We start from the raw sequence: 22749 nt of genomic DNA on the forward strand, positions 1-22749 counted from the left end.
GTCACGGCTTATTAATACATACTCCCGTGTCCTCCCCTGTACCGCGCCTTCACAGCCCAGGACTAAGCCTCAGGCTGTCCCGGACCCCGCTTTTAAGCTCCCGCCCCATTCCCCCCCTCTCAGTCAAGCGACCCACCTCGAGTTCTCCCGGGACGCCAGGGTGCTAAGTTCGCCTTCCTTGGAGCCAAGCCTTGCAGCAGGTGGTGCGGGAGCCTCTGCGCCCCCGTCCTGGATCCCGCACGTCGCCAACCCTGTCCCCTCATTCCCTGGGGAGAATCCCTCTGTGGATATAGCTTCATAAGCTTTGCCTCTCTTCACCCTCCTACGCTTGGGCCACCCCCTGGAGGAAGCTCTCTCAGGCCAGGACACTGATTATTTATTTCCCCATCTTGCCAGCAGAGCAGGTCTGGAAATGGGCTTAAATGACTTTCTTGTAATTCCTCTGCAGAGATCGTTCTGTATCTGCCTCAGGCTCCTTCTCTCCCTTTGCCCCCCTCTTCCTTTCATTTCTAGTTGGTTAACCCCTTGGGGAGACTGAATGCTTTGACCATTACCCGCTTGTCTGCAGACTCTGATCTTACAATTGCCTGAATTACTATCTCTGGAGTAAAGGGGCCAGTTTATTTATTCCTTCCCAGAATTGACTGTTGTTGCACGTGTGAGATTCAAATAATTGGGCCAAAGAATTCTTAAACAAGTTCTTTTAAGATTTCAGAGGGTGCAACTGTGATATGACTTTTATTCAGAAATGAAACAGAAGAATTTTTAGAGGTCTGAAAGACAATGACACTTTACATAATTTTCATTTAAGATAACAAAATCCAGTATAACAAATTGCACAAATTAACCAAATAACACTGATTATACAATGCTCTTTTAACAAATAAGTGTGTACTGAAGTAACCATATAGATCCTAAAAATATTTCTATTAAGCCTAGTTTACAAGCTCCTGTACAAAAGCAATTATAAATAGTTCACATCTAGAAAAAATACAAATAACCTTTAAAATAGAATTTATCCTCACATATAAACAGACTTTGTAGAAAAAAAAGTATCTTAAAAAGTATGAATTTTTTTGTAGCACCAACCATTCATTTTATTTTTTAAAAAGTGAAAGTTACAGATAAGAATTTGGTTTCATTTCTAGATTACCCAGATTTTAATAGAGCAGGAAGATAAAAAATATCAACAAATATGGTTAACAATCATAAAGAAGCACTAAGGAGAAGAGGATGTAAGGAAATGTTTGGAGGGAAAACCTGCTGTTGAACATACAATTAGGTCACTTCTGATCCACTTCCCTTCACATCAGTGTCACCCTTTGAGTACCTGTTACATTTTTCAGTGGAAGCAGAATTACGCTTCCTACTGGAACTCGAATCTCTGGCAACAATTGTGAAATTGCACTGGTATTCATGTACCTATCACTTTGAGATTGTGAGTTAGAGATGACCAGGAGCCCCCAGATTTTTGGCGGGGCCATTTTAGCTTTACAGGGTGAACCCACAAACAATTTGACTACTAGGATAGTGAAGTCAAAGGACACCTTAGCTGGAATTTTTTAAAAATATATTATCAACTTCTAACACTTAGTACGTCATTTCAAGAGCATGGCACGGATTCAATTTATTGCTGCCTTTTGTTTTTTTTTTTTTTTTTTGGCTACAAATATAATTTCTTTTCCAAAAATTTACAACTTCTGTACAAGTATTCAAAAAAAGTGCAAAATTAAGACTTCTGTATTGTGGGTGTGTTTCCATTTCGTCCTCGTGACACACAACAAATAGAGCCTATCTTTATTGCCCTGTCAGAAAAGGAAGCTCCCATGGGCTGCTTGCTGTGAATCTGACAATGCAGTCTCTGGTGTTGCCAGGCTTTATTGCTGCTGTCTCTATTCCCCTCCCCACACCCCCTTGTTGCTTAAGTGCTCCATTTTCCGCTCACTAAGAAAAATAAAAAATTAAAAAAGGTCCTTTATACATCATTCGAACCCTGACTTGCACAGGAAGAGAAGCTATCATACAAAGAATCACTCAGTGATTCCAAATTGTCTACCCCAGGCCTGTCTGAGCTACTCAAAGATGCTTCTTCATTTTTTTCTTTTTCTTCCTTTTGTCCTTCAACCTTGTTCAGAGAGTTCTTCTCTTTTTCTAACAAAATCATAGTTTTGCAGTTATATTTATTGAATGACTCCAGGGAAATTTTAGATAATCTATTCTCAGGATCTTCTTTTGTTTCTTCAACTTGTTTCAATTTCTGCAATAAAAAGATGAAAATATTAGAGACATATTTCTTGGGAAAATCAAGTTATTCTATCCAATATTCAATTATTGTCTGCATAACGTGCAATTTAAAGGGATAGAGAGAACCTACAAGTCTTTAACAACCTTCTTGTGTAATTAAAGGTAATAATAAAGCCAATTTTAGGGATAAATCAAGACTGTAATCATTTTACTGAGATAAATAGGTCCCGATTTGCAAACTGGTAAAGTGCCACTTAATTTCATTTTAAATGGATCTGCTTGAAATTTGTTCAGGTAAAGTGCCTTAAATGTCTTCATCAAAGTTTCAAACTCCTTCCTCTCTTTTCTTACTAAGTATTATTGGTTGTCTTGTTTCTAAATATGGATAGGGACTGAATTTCAGCCAGAAGTTGGGACTATATAGGGAAAAAAAGGTATACAATCCCTTAAGTTGCCATGAAGTTTCAGTACCTGTTAGACTTGTCAGAAGCACCGTCATCTGTTTGGTCCCTTTACAAGTCCTAAGATATTTGCAGACCTGATCTCCAGGTCTGTGGGTGGAGATTCCAAGAAGCCCAAGGGCCTAAGAAAACATAGTAACACTTCTGCCCATTAGTAACCTCTCCCCTCCAGGAGGTTCCAGCCAGACCAATTACCAGATGTCTCTAGGACTTTCTAGAACATGGTGGTCATACTCAATTATTCAATTATTGTAGGTAAACTCTATAAACCAATGCTTTTCTTTTCTTCTTTTCCTCTTTTGGGCAAAAAGTCTATCCAAACACCAGGAAGAAGTAGGGACAGGAGCTTAGATATAATAATAGCTACCATTTATTAAGCATCCATCATGTAAAACTCACTAAATATATTTTCTCTAGAAGCATTTTCACAGCGGACTTGCAAGTTGTATCCTCATTTTAAAGACAAAAACACGGCTCAGAGTGACAGAGTTATTTGCCCAAGGTTACTCAGCAAGTAACGGGATCAGCAAGTGAACAGGATTTGAATTCCAGGCTGGCTGCCTTCCATGCTCTTGTTCCTGCTAAACCGTGCTCTTATGTAATAAAAGACAAGATTTTTTTTTTTCATTTTGCCACCCAAATATTCCATTTAAATAACTTGGCAGACCATCTCTATTGCTATTGTCCCAGGCTCAGGCAAATGCAATTCTCTTCCCCAACCCATCCCCCACAATGTTATGCTGGATGCACAAAGATAAAATGAAGAAACTGTGTTTTGATCCAGGGAACAACACACGTAGTCAAAGCCTCTGATTCTCATATGCTAAATATTTAATAGAAAGAGAAAAGAAAGAGATATGGCAGTGGATGGCTTTGGTGTCCCAAGAGCAGACTAAGACACAGTTTCTCTTTCCTTTATGGAAATGGCACAATTCTATAGGAATATTTAAAAATCATCCTTGGAGTGATGCTTATTTCATTCTACCATTAACTTAGAGAAGCATTCCTTACAGAGTTCATTTTCAAACTCAAATGGCTGCCTTGAAACCAGACACAAGCTAAGGAACAGATCTCTAAGTGCTTCCAGAAAAGTGGCTCCATAATTAAGACTAACACCATGCAAAAGCCCTTTTTCATACCATGCCAATTTTTAGACCTAAAAAAAAAAAAATTCATTTATTTATTTGAGAGAGAGAGCAAACCTGAGAAGCAGGGGCAGGGAGAGGGAAAGTGTATCTCCAGCACGCTTCACGCTAGTTGTGGAGCCTGACTCAGGGCTGGATCTCACCACCCTGAGATCACAACCTGAGCCGAAACCAAGCGTCTGACATCAACCGACAGACAGCACCACCCAGGCACTGCTCCCAGGCATTTTTAATAAAGAGTTATACACAGTACAATACTAAAAATACATGGGGAGCCGGAAATGTTTTGATGTACCAAATGCCAGTAAATAAAGGACGTTAACGGTAATTTTCTCCTCGCCTGAATCTCTCTTCCCTTTTTCTTTATTCAAGAAGCATGAGCATTTTCGTTGCCCATTTCTGGTCACAAATGGATCTCAAATTCATTCCACAAACACTTACTAGAGAAGCGAACACGATGCAGGGGAAGGCGCTGGTGTTGGGGATAGACAGCAGCCTCAAATTGCCAGGTGTGGCCAAGGGAGAAGTTGAGGCTCTGGAGGCAGAAACAACCGAGCTTTGCCCTTTAACTGGCTGTGTGAGCGCCCTTGAGCTCCCTTCCTCAGGTGTAAAACGGCGATAAGACACAACTATTTCAGGATTGTTGCAAGTAGTCGAAATAGAACACCTTGAGGCCCAACACACACTAGTAGACGCTCAATAAATGGTACAATAAATAAATAAGAGTGAGGCAGGATTCTTATTCCGGACAGTGTTTCTGAAACTGTCCTCCAGGCCAGAAGCACTAGCATCATGGGGGAGCTTGTTAGGAATGCAAATTCTTGAGCCTTGCCTGGACTTACTCCATTAGAAATGCTGAGGCCCTTGGGGTGCCTGGGTGGCTCAGTGGGTTAAAGCTCAGGTCATGATCTAGGGGTCTTGAGATTGAACCCCGAATCGGGCTCGCCGCTCAGCAGAGAGTGTGCTTCCCCCCTCTCTCTGCCTGCTTGTGATCTCTGTCTGTCAAATAAATAAATAAATAATTAAAAAAAAAAAAAAAAGAAAGAAAGAAATGCTGAAGCCCAGCAAATGTGTTTAACAAGCTCCCCAGGTGACTCTGATACATGCGAAAATTTGACAATCACCTAGTCTGGAAGAACCTGTGACCTGGGAGGGCCCACAGACAGATGATAAGTATAATTCAGTGTATTGAGGTAGAGATGAGGAAGGAGTTATTTACCACTGAAAGACCCACTGTGTCGGACATAAATAGTGCGCCACGTTTTCCACATGTTTCATGCTTGTTGCTTCGTTTCCTCAGTCGATTATAACAAAGGCCTACAGAGGTGACGAAAAGGAAGGAATGGCCCCGTAAGAAAACTCACATGGCCTTCTTACTCTTGCTTTTATTTTCACGGTTTTTAAAGAAAGGTGGGTACAGAGATATTTCTTGACTCTAAGAACTAGATCAGTGCAAGAGGGCCAATCCAGCCACCGGGCATTTAGCCTCAGTGTTGGGGATCGATGGGGAGTGGTGAGGACTGGGGTCAGCTCAAGACCATGTGTCCGTTCTAGGGACAGGAGCAGCTAATTGTGGCCATGCAGAAACGTGGGTCCAGAGCTTCGGATTTTGAAGAGGAGGCCACCCATCTAGAACAATACTTGCTCGTGTTTCAGACCCTCTGATGTTTAACTAATTTGCTTATATTAAGAAAAAAACAAAAACAACAGCCCCAAACCCCCCTCTTTATGTCAAATGGCAGTCTTTGTATACATTTTTTGAACTTCTGAGGTAGAGAAGATATTTTATCCATTTATGTCCTGCCTGACCTCCTCCTCTTCCTCCTCCTTCCCCCACCAGCTTTCTCCCTAGGGGCCTCGCCCCTTGCTCAGTCACCAGGGGATTCTCAGTGGAGACTTGACGGATCAGTCCTCTCAAGCATCAGCAAGGTACCAACGGTTGGCTACGTACGCCAGGGGTCCTGACAGCTAAGAATAAAAGCACAAAAGCATCTTACTTCCCTGCCTCCAATTAGAAGCATAGCAAGCTGGATTCAACATTGTCTTGTCAGATCCCGGGTGTTTTAAAAAATGTTGATGTCCTCTAACATTTATGTGTAAGATACAAGGAGGGCTCGAGGTCACCCAGTTGTGTGCTAATGATGATCTGTCGAGCGGTAACAAAACAGGGCACATTAGACTGCAGCCACTGTATGCGAAGGTGCTTTGCAGACTAATCATGGTAATAACAGTTAGTATTTAATTGAGAGTGTGTTCTGTGCAGACACTCTGCTACGCACGACGCACGGATTATCTGTTTTCAGCCTCGCATCAGTTCTCTGGAGGGGGGGGGGTGTCATTAGTTTCTCCATTTGGAGCCAGTCAAGGCTCGAGGAGGTGAAGTCACTTGGTTATGGGCAAGCGGCAGTACATGGTGGCCTCTGGGGTTGGCCCCGGGGAAGTCGGCCTGCAGAAGCCATGCTCTTCCCCTCATCCCCGGAAAAGAGCTTTATGAATACCAGCCACTATGAAATCTGAGGAGCATCTGAAGTGAGCATCACAGACCACCACCCTAAGTAATGAGAAAAAGCCTAGTACAGATTAGTGTTTGACGAGGATTGCGGAAGTTCCCTGGGACACCCTCATTTCCTTCATATATTGTGTCTTCCTGGAATTATGATAAAATGAATAGGCTACATTTGTCACCTATAGGTGGCAACAGTTGTACAGTTCACTTTCTAGTGGGGCTTTCGATTGCACTTGGGAACAAGGTAGGGATGAACAGGGCAGGAGAAAATATATTTCCTGTTTCAAATACATAACATTGCCATAATCTTGAAATATTTTCCTGCTTTCAGTGTAACCACGGCGTTCTGAGTGATAATTCAAGCAAGTAGATAGTGACACAGTTTGCAGAAATCCCCTGGAAGGAATTAAACCTCAATTAATTTAATTCCTTGTAGTCAAACATTAATCAATCAATCAGAGCCATCTACTATATGACTGGCTTTGTGTGAATAACTGTGTGGTCTTGATTCTCAGAGGCAGTTCCGCAGAGGGGGCTCCTGGAAGGATTCTGACAGGGGAAGAGGATGGAGATATACAATGAGACGGAAGCATTCCATGGGATTCCTGTTGCATCTGCCACCGTTCTGTGTCTATTTTAGGGGCAAGAGCTGCTCGAATAGTCTATGTCTCTTGCCCTTTCAGATTCTGTAATGGGCAGGATCACTATAAAGACAGGAAAACACATCAAGAGGTTCCTATCATAAGGGGTTCTAAGAACCCCACCCAGACTTGTTAAGTATCACTCAGTATCTGGGTTTTCAATCATACATAGTTTTTATTTCCAGGGACTTCTGCCATCTAAGATTCCACTCAGTCTTACACCAGTCTGGAAGGCGAGGGAGGCTAATGTGGGATATACTCTCCATGGGGTATTTATGGAATCTGTTGTTCACACAAATTCAAATTCAGGGGAAATTCAACCTGGAAACTCATTTTCCTGATTTTCAACACAGAATTGTATACCATTAAAAAAAATTTTTTTTTAAAGATTTTATTCATTAGAGAGAGAGAGAGAGCATGAGAGGGGAGAGGTCAGTGGGAGAAGCAGACTCACTACTAAGCAGGGAGCCCAATGTGGGGCTCGATCCCAGGACTCCAGGATCACGACCTGAGCCGAAGGCAGGCGTTTAACCAACTGAGCCACCCAGGCACCCCCATATACCATTTTTTACTTCCACAGTTAACATTAATCATGGAGTAGAGATTCTGCCTAGACCAGTGCCCTGAACACCAGGAAGGACAAAATCGAAGGTGATATGGGCCCTTGCCATAAGGAAAAGATGGGGAGAATGATATAAGGTGATAGAGAAAAACTCAAGTGATAAACCAGGAAAAAAAAAACAACAACATATCCTTGATGATATCAGCTTCAAAGAGATCCATGTTACACATGGCCAGATACTCTGGCCCACAGAGAGGAAACAAACAGGAAATTCACAAGATTGTGTAATGGATCGGTGTTTTATGATGAAGGCCACTCTTTCTTTCAATCAAGTTTCCGTCTGTTGATTGTCTCTTGAAAATATTGGTGAGTACATCTACTGTAAGATGTCAGAAGGAGATTCAGACCTTCTTGTGAAATTCAAGTGTAGCACCGTTCCTCAGCTGGGCATTAATACTTACAAAGAGGATGGCATTTCCAGCACAAATTAGTGTGAACAGTACCTTCATCAGCATAGTCTTATTTCTCTATTGCTATAGAGATTCACTGCCAGTCAGTTCAAGAAGACCCTTGCTAGGAAAATAGCTATATTTGCCAAATGCTCTTACTATGTATCAGGTACTGGGTTGAATGCATTGAGTAAGTTATTTCATTTAATCCCTATCATCCCCATTAGGTGTATAAATGTATAATTATGTATATATACAGAGTGGAGAGGTGTAAGTACTAGGCTCACACACCTGGTTAGTAAGTTAGGAAGTCAGGATTTAAGCAGAAGTATTCTGACTACAGAATTTGGGATCTTATTCACCATGCACTAGACCAGGTATTTGGAAGCCAGTGTTTAGTTTCCTGGAATTGTGTTAATTACTTTGGTGACCCCTCCATACCTAAGTGTCTTTACATTAAAGTTTTTAGTATATTCCTGCTCTATCAAGCTCCATGACTCTAAAATATTCTTAATTGGCTGTCTTCTGTGCATCTCTTATTGGCACAGTAAATAGCTCTCCTCCCCATCTTAGTGCTGAACAAACTGAAGACTAAGATAAAAGAAAAAGGCTGGTGGGAGAATAAAATATGGGCTTTATTAATGAGGAAGCTTACATTGGAGGATGAGGTTTCTCACTGCAAATAAGTGAGTTTCCTAGTACTCATCCTAGAAATAGTCCTGGTAACTATTGGGGCTGGGGGCAAGTATCTTCCCATAAAGCCTCTTGCATAAAGGAATAAGACAGAAATGTGCTTCTCCTCCTAGACTTGCTAATTAAAGCAGCTACCACTGCTTCTTTGGAGGAGAAGTGAATGGAGGGGATGCCAGAGATGCTAGGAGTGTTACCCTAGGAAGTTCCCTCCACCTGCAAAGAAGCACCTGAAATTGGGAAGAAGTGTCCTCACCATGCCCCCTCCTCACCACCCAACCTTTTTCATTATGTATGATGATGCAGATTTTAACTAGATAGTCATAAGTGCTCTAAGGCCAAAAAGATGCAGGAAGTAGCTCTTGGGGGGAGGGGGATCAAGTTTATGAATGTTCTGCCACTTAGTTGTCATGAAAAGTAATTTTTTAAAAAGACACAAAAAACCTCATAGATGACAGTGAGTGGAGTTGTGCAGAGAAAAGTCTTCATGGGCAAAGAAACAGGAGAGAGGTGATTCAGTCCATGTGAAAGACAGAGGAGCTGCCAGGTGGATGCAGATAAATCTAAAAGAGGAGACAGTTTGGTTAGTCCTGGATGTTGGGTTCAAGTTGAAAGTATGATTTCCCTCATGTCTTCCCTGATGAGCTACTCCTGGGCACTGGAAGGATGAATTCAGGGCAGAGTTTTGTGTTATGCTCTTGCTGTGAGAATGGGGAAGAGATATTTTAATCCTGGGCTCCTTAGTTGAAGGTCTGTGCACTTTGCAAAGTCTACGTTAAGTGATATTTGCTGGGGGAGGGCCAATCTCAAGGGAAAAGATGCCGCTGAAGTCATTTCTCTTTCCTCAGAGTCACTAATCTCCCCTTTAATGCCACCTCTTACTGTACTCCTGGCGGAGCTACTTTCTGAGTGAGACATAAAAATAGATAGGATGACCTTTGGTGAAACAGAGACCCTCCAGACTTTTCTCGAGAGTTGTGGTGTTAACCCTGCTAACCAGGTCAAATTCCAACCCAGATAATTACTTTCTCCCAGTGCTCAGTTCCTTTTATTACCTCAACTGGATACATTACTCTTCAGTTGCCCTCCTGAAAAATTAATGTGACGGACTGGTAATAGAGAACTACTCTCTTCCTCCAACCACTGGTCGGGAGATGTGATTCAGCACTTGAGGGCACTCTCTGTTTCCTTACTGGGTTCCCGAAGATTCTTCAGTATCTCCAGGGCAAACTGGTTTTATTAGGTGAAAGAGTAATTTTCAGCTGAGATGTGTTTTTATGACTATATTATTAACTATATTGCTGTCTTTTATCAGGATCAATGACTTTTAGTGACCTTCGCTGGAACCCCTGAACCCGTCGGGAAAAAAGTGAGCTTACTTTTTGGAAGGAAAAAAAAAAAGGCATGAAGTGAGGTCCATAAGGAAGGAAACGGGAGCTAGAAAATAACACCTTGTAGAAAGGAAAAGAACTCGTCTCAGAGATAAACAGTGGCCCAAAGGACATTTAAAAACTAGATCCAAAAGGCAGTAGGAAAGAGAAGTCATTTTATCGCAAAGATTGGAAATGCTCCCATATATAGAAAATGAGGGAAGATGTGGGACATGCCTATGTCAGTGGGAAGAGAAAAAAGGATCACGAAAAACCGCCACAAATGTAGCTCATGGCAGATGAAGGCATTTGGGAAGAGGAAAGGCATGTAATGAGTAAGTCTGGATAATACTGTTATAGGAACATGCAAAGAACTCAAAGAACTCACGTCTGTGAGTTCTGCAAACTCCAACATGAGCGCCATCACTTGAAATGCCCATCCGAAAAGATATTTTTGCATTTTTGTTTTCCAGGTTGTAGATGAATCTACAAATCTAATTTAAAATGTAGGTTGGTCACCTTCAGTATTACATCAGATGAGATCAATATTGTTCAATTTCTCCAAAAGTAGAATCTGCACTGTTTAAAGCCACCTAGCATCAGGAAAATAAGCCAGCTCATTGGTACTGGCCTGTGTAATTAGCTTTAGCTAAATGGAACATGCTTATCTGTGTTCTTAGATTCCTTTTTCTTCTTTTAGCACAATAACTAAAAATTAACTAAAAAATTAACTAAAGTTTTTTTATTCAAGAATGAGAATTGAGCAGGTGCTGGCTTGGGAACTTCTAAATCTGCTTGTTTTACTGTCAGGGTTAATGATTCCTGCTGATGAGAATGGAAGCATCAAGCCTTTTCTGCCTTTAATCTATAGGCACTATTATGACTAGAAAGAAATATATATGCTTCTCACTTCACTTAAAAGATTGACTAGACTTTTTTTCTTTGACGAACTCTTCCAGCATTTCATGTCTTAAGTCTGGTCCCTATCCATCCAGCAAGCTGGGCCATGTCTGGTTTAGATGTCAGTGTGTGTCCAGCAATAGAGAGCCTGTGAGTATGAAAATACAGTATGAAACGACTGAGGAAAATACAGTATGAAACGACCATCTGTGTATTCCGGGGCCATACGGCTGTTTTCATTCTGGAGTGATAGATGTAGGGCTCCTCTTACAAGAACAAAAAGACACTTATTTGTAGGATCAGATGTCTGTAAAAAGGTTATACAACTTTTTCCTCCCATGGAAGTTCTCCTTCCAAAGAAAGATCTCCAACACCATCATAATGCTGGTCATCATCAAAGTGTGTCTGGAAATGCTAAGTTTTTATTATGATGCACGCTGTGAGTGCCAAAGCCTTGGAGAAACTTTTCACGTTATTCATTAACCTATAAAGAGGCAACCGGAAATTACTTCTAATGGAATTTGGTAGATCATTTGAGAGTCACACTATGCTATGGCATCCAATCTATTAGGCACTTTACAACAGCCAGTAGAGTCCAATGGGACTGCTAGGTAAGGTTCGTCCAGGAACACAGATATCCGTGGATGTTAGAGTATTCACTCTATGTTTGAACTATTCATCTCCTAATGCCATCCATGTTTCAGTTTTAGGACAGGTCAGCCTTTGCTCTGGATGTAGTTTAGTTATTCCCCAAGGATATGTGACATAGTCTTGAAGTCAGGGCAACTCAGAATCAGCACCCATTGATTGATCCTTGTTCTAGAGAGAAGACTCCTTGGTGGGAATTATTCCAAATATTTAGGAATACTGAGCTTTCCATTCTGTGTTCAATTCTAGTTTATTGTGACAATTGTAAAGATGTTCTTATCCCTTGTTACCCGGTAAGCAGCGGGGAGGGAGGGTTCTAGGATGGAAGGATGTCCTAGCTGAGAGAATGCCAGTGGAAATCTGCTTTCATTCTGGATTCTGTCCCTTGCTCTGCCACAGTATGACTGTGAACTCATTACTTCAACTCTGTATGCAGATGTTAATGAGTATTTAAACAGAGATAATGCTGCTCTTGCCATATCATTTATTTATTTACCTATTTATTCAAGAGATATTAATGAGCATCTACTATGTTCTAGATAGTATTCTAGACACCGGGAATAGAGTGGTATAGGAGACAGAAACTACTGCTCACATGAAATACACATCTTAAAAATTCATTAATATGATAGCAATATAGAACAAAGCTTCAGATGTTTTAGGAGATGAATCCTTGAGAAATGAGTTGAAATAATCTATCTAGCCTGCTCTTTGATTCTAATAATGACACTTAGAACACAGGTATCTTGTCAATCGCAAAGTTGTGGATATGCCTTTTTGCCCCAATTCTGTTTTTGAATTAATGCCCTTGACTTGCTTAACTTCTTTTGGTCTTTTTCCATTTTTCATCTGTAACAGCATTTGGGCAAGTGTTTCTCATAGGTTAACTAATTACTATTTCCATTCACCTTTCTTAACCTCTCTGGGCCTAGTTATCTCCTAAATTCAACATGCTTAAATGAGAATTTCTTCTCTTTTCTCTAATTCCACGTTGTTGCAATAATGACCAATTTTTAGAACTTGTGCCCCCCCCTTTTTTTTTAGTTATTCAGAGCTGCTCATTTTGTTTCTATAATAACTCACCCACAGGATCTTTTTCTCTATGAATTCCTGGCCTAAACAGCCAAACTGTCTGTTTGACTCTGAACTTATGAGTATTTTATAATATAGGCTGTATTCATATCAATGTCTCACTTCTCAATTAGATCACACACTTCTTGAAGCCACAGATGAGATTTTATTCTGCTTTCTTTCTCAGATTCTCGACACCATGTATTATATCTCTTGGAGATATAATATTCATGGCATATCAATAAAGGTGGTCCCTGTTAGATCTGCTTTTACTACATCATTTCCTCTGGAGCTCAGAGACTTGACCAAGTTTCCTGTCATGTCTGTTTTTCCATGACAAAGACACATATAAAATAAGACTAGTTCAGACTTTCACGTGACTTGTGCTAGCACAACCCACAGACATACCAGCAGTGGCCTGGCCTCTCAGATGCCTGGTTAGCATCCAGAACCAGGGTGAAACAGGCATGAATGGATGTCTGACGATTGTCTACTTTGGCCAAAGCAATTTCCTATCTGTGTCAAGAGCAGAGACACGTGCACTCAAATCCTATGGCATCCTGGTTGGGCAGCTCTCTGCTCTGCGTCCTCCCCTTTATTCTGCACCCCCCGCTGGGCGTGGCCAGCAGTGGAGTGAGGCAGCAGATGCCCTCACTTCCTGGAAATCCAGGAGGAATAGCCAAGACAATAAAACTTCTCAGCGGATGAAACGTTATTCAAAAGAGCAGGCCCATGATAGATGGCACAGACATTGGCTCTGTCCTTTACTTAAATGCTTCCTTCAGCCAGCGAGTGCTGCCTCACCTCATCTGAGTCCAGTGGAAGACAACGTGCCCAAATTCCGATTCTTACCTCCTTAAGATGGGTGGGGGGGGGGTGTCGACGTGAGTGACAGTGTAAACATGACAGTGATGACATTCTTAGGGGCAGCAACAAGGCTGACTGTGTAGGCAATAAACCCACCAATATTACTGGGTATATCAAATCATGAAATTAAACTGTAGGGAGATTAAATTACAGGGGACTTAGTACAAAATTCTAGCACCAGGCAGCATGCAATTTTTTGTTGTTGTTGTTGTTCTCTCTCTGCCACCTGTAATATATTCAGTTGGCAAACTGACTCCTGCATTATAAAAGGTATTCTCCTTATAAACCACCCAGGCTGGCTCAATGCTATGTATGAGGTTTAATTCAGCTATCCCCTACAATAAAAAATAAACTTTTTTCTTGTCTCACATGCACAGAACAATTTAATTTTTAAGGTCATGTGAAAATGCAAGGTGTCTTGCTCCGAATGAAGCATGTTTGCCCCCACGCAGCTGTATAAACACAACTCGATCGCTGTGGGAATGAAATGGGGGATCGACAAAATCAATAGTTAATTGTGTGACTCAGGGTCTTTCATCTCAGATCTAATCTGTAAAGAAGGGCCAGGGGATGTTTGCTTTTGATTTTCTTAAGATATTATTTAAAACCTCTCTGTCAGGCGGAAGAGTTCCCCAGGTCTTCACATCGTTTCCCTGACTTATTTGGCTTAGGAGCAGTCAAGGTCATACTGACCCTGTGGCCCTTCCAGTCTTTACCTTCAAGTTCAGTGTGTTTCTCAGCCAAGCTGCCTCACGTGGGGTATCAGCTGGCACTAACGCCAGACAAACTTTATTGTTAAAAATAGCCCGCCATAATCGGTACCGGTCGCGGTGGCATTAGGTTGTATCATAAACTACTTTTTGGTCTGTTCACCAGACAATCTATAGTGCATAACTGTCAGGCGGCCACCTCCACCTCCAACCACATCAGCAACATATTTTGTGCTGTGAAGATGCATGATTTTGTGACACGGCAAGAACATGTGAGTTGAGCCCGTTTGGACAAATATGCTACCGGTTCCAACAATCTAAAAGGGACCAGTGGGAGGAGGTGCTGCTGGAACAGAACCCATAAAAAGTCATCCGGTCTCATTAGCCCAAATGGATGAGAAGGGCAGGAGGACAGGCAGGCTCCTCTGCACAGGGAATAGTACAATAACATCCAGAAGACCACGGGACTAACGGACGGACAGCCTGGACCCTTGTTAGAGCACGGCAGCACTAAAAATGTAATGTTTGAACCTCTTTTCCCTTTAAAGTGTAACCTTTCATACAGTAAGTTAAGCCTTGCTCTCTCTTACATATTGTTAGAAGCCTTCATCCATTTTGGGGACTGAAGGCAAAATAATTCTTGAAATAATGAATCATTTTTCTTTTTCCAGCTTGTCCAGAAATCCCACGATTATTTTGCTGTTGCAGACAATGACCTTCTCAAAGGAGGCCTATCAAACTTTCAAGATAAATAATGAGAGGGTCTCTTTTTCCTGCCTCAAGGAAAAAATTGCATGGAGGGAAGATGTTTGTGAAAGCCTCAATATGTTCATCCCAGGAAGGGCAGCAGCTCCAAGGGAAAGGGAACAGCACATGTATTTCTGTGTGACCGGCGGCCCCATTCAGCGGGCCCAATGCTGGCCCAGCAGCGTCCTTGGAGGGACCTTGGGGGAGCCATCTAAGCTCTTCGCCCAGTAACACCAGAATCAAATGATTCGCTGGTGACAGGCAGAGCACATTTTAAGCCTCTTGACTTGAGAGAGAGTTAACTAAAGGAAAGGAAGAGCTAGTTAATGCCTCCCTCCAACGACACTGAAAAATGTGGTTCAGACTTGGTAGGTCCAGGAGCTAAGAGTGATCATAATGAATTCCCATCTTCCCACCAAGCAGCAGATATTCGAAGGGTGAAAGGAGCCTTTCTTTTGTTCTCCGTGGAAGCAAGGTCTTACAACCCAGGTAGAGAGCCGCAGTTGAAATGGCAACTTTCTTACGATTTGAGCGCTTTGGGGATGCATGGAGTACAGGCCAGATGCTCAGGGGCGAAGACCATCTGCCCACCCTTCTGTGGCTCTTGTACTTAAGTCTCTGTGGACAGCTGAAGACCCAGACCTTAACTGCAGGAGCAGGTCCCCTACGCCTCTGAGTCCCCTTCCTATCTCTGCTGACATTCCTCCCTTTCTCCATAGATGGCTGAGGGATGGCCTGGTGGTTCTGGACCAGGGGGAGAAAATTCAAAGGAGAGGACCCGAAATAAGAACAAAAGCACGGACTGTGGTGAGCTCCAGAGCACCCGCCCCACTGACTTATTTAACGAACATCTATGTAGCACTCCTTACTGCCCTAAAGATTGGAGAACTCTGTATAAAGAAGAACCCTATAAGGCAGGGGTCATTCATCCCATTGTTTGTCATGTGAAGAAAAGGAGGCACAGGAGAGCTAAGTGTCTTGCCCGAGGAGGCTGTGAGGAGCTAAGCAGAGCGGGCTTCACACCCAGGAGGCCAGCGGCACGTTTCCGGCTCTCATCACTGTTCCTCCTGCCCGAGCGGGGGCTGAGTTTCACCCTGGGGGGCATGTGGGCCCTGTTGCTGAAACCTGTGATTTCTCAAGAGAAATGGAAATCTGGAATTCATATATGAAATCTCCCAGTGCTTATTTAAAACAAATGTGCAGGTTAAACAGAACCCGTTTGTAATCAATGTGCGATTCCCCCATATATTAGCTTTGCGCAGTGGCAGTATCGTAGCCAATGAGGTTTATCCGAGGCGCGATTATTGCTAATTGATTCGCCCATATTAGAACCTATCAGCAGCTTAGTGATCTGAAAGGGACGGGGGTTCCCTGCACTTATTGGCAGAATGGTAATGATTAGCTAGGCCGTCCATCCTGGGGCAAGTGCATTTTAAACAGACACAAAATGCCTCACAATGCTTCTATGTTCCTTGCCCTTCCCTTCTAAAACAAGCACACAAAACACAAACAGAAACAAAAGTTTCACAAGCCACTCTTCAAGCATTAGGAATAGCCCGTGACAGAGCTTTTTCTGGTATCTGTCAATTCACACCCAACACATGGGCCGCTGCCTGGTGTGTCACCACATAAAAAAGTAGGATAAGTGGAAGATGCTTTTATTCTAAATCTTAATGGACTTTTCTGCTCTTTCCTTGGCTGGGATGGACAGGGAAGGCCATGTCTCTTGCCTTCTGACCCATCATTAGCAAACCACACACTGAGGATATTTTTCCAGACTGCGGAGTACAAGAAACCAGTATGTTTTAATGAAATGAGGCCTTTCTTCAATAGGAGCTTCTGAACTTATTCACACGTAGGGTAAGGAATAGTTAAGGGGACACCTGGGTGATGCAGTGGGTTAAGCATCTGACTCTTGGTTTCTGCTCAGGTTGGGATCTCAGGGTCATGAGATCGAGCCCCTTGTCAGGCTCCACACTCAGCACGGAGTCTGCTTAGGATTCTCTCTCTCTCTCCTTCTGTCCCCCGCCCCCCCATAAATAAATAAATCTTAAAAAAAAAAAAAAGCACAGTTTCACAATGAAGAGCCTTTGAATTTCCCCAGGCTTACATTTCACCTATCACTGCATGGCCTACCACTTCTTTCCATCAGTTTTTAGTTTTTGTTTTTGTTTTTTTTTTAATGTATAGGATTTAGGTCGATATCTAGGAATATGGCAGATCTAATACTTTATGTTTTTTCCATGTCAAAATGAAAAGCCAGTGATGAAACAGAAAGACGTTTCAAAGATATAGGGTTCTCTCTGGAAAGGGGACAGAGAATAGGGAGGAGAGAAAGTTCTCTATTCCCAGGCAAGCTCAGGAATCAATGTGCTCAACCAGGCAGTATCCAGTGGCAATATAGGGGCAAGGGTAAAAAAGCAATCTCAAAAGTAATCAGGATACAAATGATCCAGGGCTTTAAAGATCAAATTGAAGCCGCTCAGCAGCACCTTGACAACAAGCCAGTAAGCATGCAGATAAGTATCAAGCGCGTTATTTAGCTGGCCAGCTGAGGATGGCAACCGGCTGAATTTTGAGCCCAGGCAGTTAGTATCTCTGGGTTCTGGCTCACATATCTCCCTTTCTCCAGAACGTCCTCCCCACTTTCATGCCAGCCAAGGCCCACTCATCTTTGGAAACTTCGACGGAGGAAAATATCCTACGAATTCTTTTCTGGCCAGAGCCTTGACCGCTGTCCCTTTCTGTCTCCCTTTATTCCCTGTGCAGACGGTATCGTGGCATTGTTAAGCCTTGGCTGTGTATACTGGTGGTCGTGGCTCAGTCTCCTGTGGAAGCTATGACCCTCTTTATATTTTCATTGTGCCCAGAACACCCCTGGACATAGGAGGTCCAGAAATGTTAGTGAAATAAAGGGAGGATGCTAATTGTATTTCTTATTTACTGGTCATCTTTCTTTTCTATAACGTTTTCTCATCTTTTACCTAATGCACTTTATTGCCTTTGAAAGAGATTGAGCCCCAAGGCTAAGATGCTGTACTGTCTGGTAAGAAACATTCATTTATTTCCCGAGGGGTAGTTGATGGTCTAATCACCCAGAAGACACTTAGATTTCCTTTATTTAGAAAGTGGAGACAATAACTTCCTTAGTAAGTAAACAGGAAAATAGATTTTGACTTTCGAAAAAATTTAATTAACATACAGTTTTCAAGGAGACTTTCTATTGCCACAAGCCAAGCTCCTTGAAATAACCAGCGCCACAAAGGACCTCAAGGTTATAGATGAAAAGACATGAAATAAGTGAGGATTATATCATCTAGGAATGGGAAGACTGAGTATGTCAGCGAGGCTTCTTAAATATCCAAGTAGTTAAATGTGGCAGGAAAAAAAAAAATCCTCATTCTACACAAAATGAGGGAACTGCTTCAGAATGAAGTTTTGAGAATACTGTGATGAATTTCAAGAATACCGATGTCCTTAAAGAACACCAGAGGGGCGCCTGTGTGGCTCAGTGGGTTAAAGCCTCTGCCTTCGGCTCAGGTCATGATCTCAGGGTCCTGGGATCTAGTCCTGCGCATCGGGTTCTCTGCTCAGCAGGGAGCCTGCTTCTTCCCCTCTCTCTGTCTGCCTCTATGACTACTTGTGATCTCTGTCAAGTAACTAACTAAAAATCTTAAAAAAAAAAAAAAGGATACCAGAGATTTTGGAGAGCCCTGGAGTGACCACATTCCCTATGTGCAGGATGGAGTGGCACCCTAGGGTCGCCTTGGGTGCCACCTGGCCTGGGCTGTGTCCCCAGGCACGCAGAGCGAAATGCTATGTGGTATAAGCAGACCAATGTCATGGATAGTGATTTTTTCTCACATCAGAACTAGCGTTGGCTACAGCAGTGTGGGTGGGGGATAATTCTCTCTTTCTCAACTCCGAAAACTGAGTTCCAGTGAGTTAAATTTGAGTGGGCTGGTGTTTCTCTTTGCTGGAGTCAGTGCATACGGTTTCTCTGTCTTGTGTATCTACAATTCTCTTAAGTGACTGGAAAAAATACTTTTCCTTCAATCACTGTTCAAGAAGTCCCTGGCAAACTGTCCCTTAAATATTTCTGTTGGGTGGTAGCAAGGATTACTCAGAGGCTATTCCAAAGTCTATCCCCTATTGGGAAATAGCTAGGAAAAAGATATTTAAGTCCACGCCAGGCCTGCTATGCATGGATACCTATATACATGCGTGCTCGCTTGCACGCACACACACACACTTCTGATGCTTTCAGGGGATGGCTACAGAAATATCATTTGAAGCAAGGGGGAAAAAGTCACTCCTCACAAAAATGTTTAAATGCATTTTGGTCTCTTGGTCAGGGCCAATAAAGATCTCTTGCTGTGAGCCAGCTCAAATGGAAATGTGAAGGATGTTACACTTTCTGTGGTCTGAATGTGATCAGTGATTAGCACAGGGAGCCTCAGTCAGCTGGGAATAGCAATCAGGGTTTCTCTCCTGCAACCCTGAAGGGCTAGGAACGCAACTGGCTTCCATCCCATACGATGATGGGATATTAACTGAAAACCTAATTAATCTGCGAATGAATTATGGCCTAAGAAATACACTGTTTTATAATCAATTTTAAGTGAGTCCCTAACAGAAGATAAGAGGAAGAAAAAGCTGTAAAATTATAAGAGGTTGGTACATTCTGTTCACTATGACTGATGATTTTGAGGGAGATAATTTTACAATCCATCAAATTTTTGTCATTTCAAAAATCATGCCTCCCAATGTATGCTGTAAATTAATTTTAAAATTTACATATTCATTAAAATCGTATTGAAAACAGCAGGAAGTGAGTCCCATTTGAATAATAAAATAACTTGTTATTCCACTGGAGATTAAAAAAAAAAAAAACAAAAAAAATTAAAAGATTTTTATTTGGTGGTAATAATGACATAAATTGCTATCTGGATTAGTTAAATCAAGAGTTTATATTACCAGAGGCATCGATGGAGTATTACAGATAACCTCCCAAATTCTCATTTTGGGTGGATGAAGCAAGTCTTACAACACACAAAAGCCCAGGGAAGAAAAACAGGAAGATGCAGACCATGGCCCTTAGCCTGCTGGGTGTGCATGTGAGAGGTAAAGCTGCGATCACCCAGGGTGGGGGAGGTGGTATACAGACAGGAAGAACATGGCTTGTCTTGGGTGGAAGAACACTTGACTTATTAAAAAACAAAACCAAAAACAACTCTTTCTTTTGCTTTGCAAAGTCTACTTGGCCGAATTTCCTTAAAAAAAAAAAAAAAAAAAAAAAAAAAGGAAAGCTTGCCTGAGGTACAGAACATTCCAGATGTCTGCATTAGCCTCAACTGCTGACGGGCTGGTCACCAGCAGGGGTTGACTCCAGAACACCAGGGACATAATTGGAAGGGCACAGAATTGTAATTAGGGAGAGAAGCCATGCTACATCTGAGTGAACACAACCATTCGCTCTAGATTAACCTCATAATAGACCATTGGCTCAAAGATCTGGCCCCACGAGAGGAACAGCCTGGATTCATCTACAGAACGATGAAAGGGTCAAAAGGAACAGAGCGGGTATGCCGTACCTTGGGGACTCACTACTAGAATGTAAAATCCACCGGGCAGAACAGACACAGGGGATGTTCTCTTCAAATTCTGGGGGTAGAAGAGGGAATGAGAGTACCTAGTTTCCATAACTTTGGTTTATTCTTGGCTCTTTCCTTCCACAGGGGATTTATGAGAGGCTGCTACCATTATCTTTGAGAAAACAAGAGTTTCCTTTATGTAGTAGCATAGACGAGGTGCTTGGCTCACACTTCCTCTGCTCTTCAGAGTTCAGGGAGTCAGAGGAGCAGGGTGTCTGCATGGCTGTTAAGTGGCTGACTCTTGGTTTCGGCTCAGGTCATGATCTCAGGGTTGTGAGATCGAGCCCCTCCATGGGGCTCCCTGCTCAGCATGGAGTCTGCTTGAGATTCTTCCCCACTGGCCCTCTCCCTCCCCCTCTGCTCCCCACCGCACCTTACCCCCCGGCTTGTGCGTGCTCTCTCTAAAATAAATAAATAAAAATCTTTTTTTTTTTTTTAATAAAAATCTTTTTTTGAGTCAGATGCTTAACAGACTGAGCCAACCAGGAGTCCCAGTATATGAAAACTTGAAGTTATGTTTGACTCCCCTCTTTCTCTCATACCCCACATCCACCAGTTTTCTGATAAATTGCCTGTTTGTTCTCAGATACATTGCTCTCCTTTTCCTTGCTTGGCTATGCACCCTAGGGAACCACATCTTCCAGGCTCCTTCTTTCTCTGGCTTCTGGAGAGATTCAGCTAATGCCAAGCAGTGGCAGAAGACTGGATGGCAGGAGGCTGGGTAGAAAACAAGGAGTTTCTTCCGTTCTCTGTGACCTGTGGGTTTCCTGGCAGCAGCTGTTTCTCTAAGGCTCTGTCTCCTGTCACATAGCCCCTTCCGCCTATGGCTCTAGTTCCCATCTAATGGCCTAGCTGCTGGGCTAAAGGACACCTTCTGCTAGTGTCCCTCCATCCCAGGGGAATGGCTTTCACTTCTTGCTTCTACTAATCTCTGGATTGCCTGACTGTCCCCTGGAGAGCTCCGTTATTCCATTATTTAAGAAATAATTCCCTATGGTAAAGTCTGCCTACAGAAAAACTTAGAATGGCTCTGGTTCCATGACAGACACTGGCCAATACAATCATCTAATCCTGTTGGCTCTGCTTTTAAAATACAGTCTAAATCCAATCATTCTCCACCATTTGTTTTCTGCTAACATGCGAAGGCAGGTACCATCAAGTCCTGCCTGGACAACCACAGGGGTTTCTAAGTGTTCTAAGCACTTCCATTCTCATCTCCTGGTAGCTGAGTGTCCATAAAGCAGCCACAACATTCCTTAATAACTGTTAATCAGATCACATCACTCCCTTGTTCAAAAATTCTCCCATGTTTCCCTTTGCTGAGACTGAAACCTAAGGTTACTGCCATACCTACAGGGTCCTGTGTAACTAGCTCCTGGATTCTTATCCACCCTAATTTCCTTCCTTTCCTCACTGCTCCAGCCATAATGGTCTCTGGGTGCATTAAGCATGGTCTACCTCAGGGCCTTTGCACTTACTGTAATCTCGGCGGATATGCTCCTCCTTCAAAGAGTCACATTTCAATGTTTCACTTCATTCAACCCTCTTCAAATGTCCCCTCTTCAGATAGACTTATCCAATCATTCTCTCTGAAGCAATACCCTTCTTATTTCCTATCTGGTCATCCTGCTGCATTTTTTAATAACATAAATCACTACTTGACATTATATTACATTTTGTTTCTTTATTATCTGTCTTCTCGTTAAAACATGATCTACACAGGCAGGGACTTTGCCTTTTGTATTTTTAATTTGCTTTATTTTCAGTGCCTAGAACATTACCTATTAAATAGTATGAACTTTATAAATATTCCTGAATCAATGAATATAAATTATAAGCCTATATCAGACTTTGAAAAGACAAGTAACACAAAGGAATAATTAGTTGTATTCTTTAGAACATGAAGAAACATATAAACACCTTTCTAATTAAATCATCTGCATGGAAACTTACTGCAAACCAGGGCATTGCTTGGTAGTTAGGACACAAGCTATGTTAGTGAATGGACTGTAGCCAGGCGCAAAGTCCTCAGATTTTATTCTTTACCATTTTCATAAGCCTGCCATCTGTCCTTGTTGGGCAAC

At 42.3% G+C, this 22749-nt stretch overlaps 1 protein-coding gene across 9 annotated transcripts in view; it reads right to left on the reverse strand.

Moving 5' to 3' along the window:
• Positions 1-714: 714 nt before the first annotated feature.
• The window catches only part of NCKAP5 (NCK associated protein 5), a 964712-nt gene continuing 942677 nt past the window's right edge, over positions 715-22749 (reverse strand). For 8 of the 9 annotated variants that reach the window (XM_082689272.1, XM_082689269.1, XM_082689270.1 and 5 more), the window contains one exon: positions 715-2257. In XM_082689272.1, the coding sequence (XP_082545398.1) occupies positions 1976-2257 (282 nt within the window). In that variant the 3' untranslated portion in view covers positions 715-1975. The remainder of the gene's footprint in view (positions 2258-22749) is intronic. The other variant, XM_082689276.1, reaches the window with a different exon arrangement.

The sequence above is a fragment of the Mustela nivalis genome (assembly GCF_964662115.1).
Source record: "Mustela nivalis genome assembly, chromosome: 11".
NCBI lineage: Eukaryota > Metazoa > Chordata > Mammalia > Carnivora > Mustelidae > Mustela > Mustela nivalis.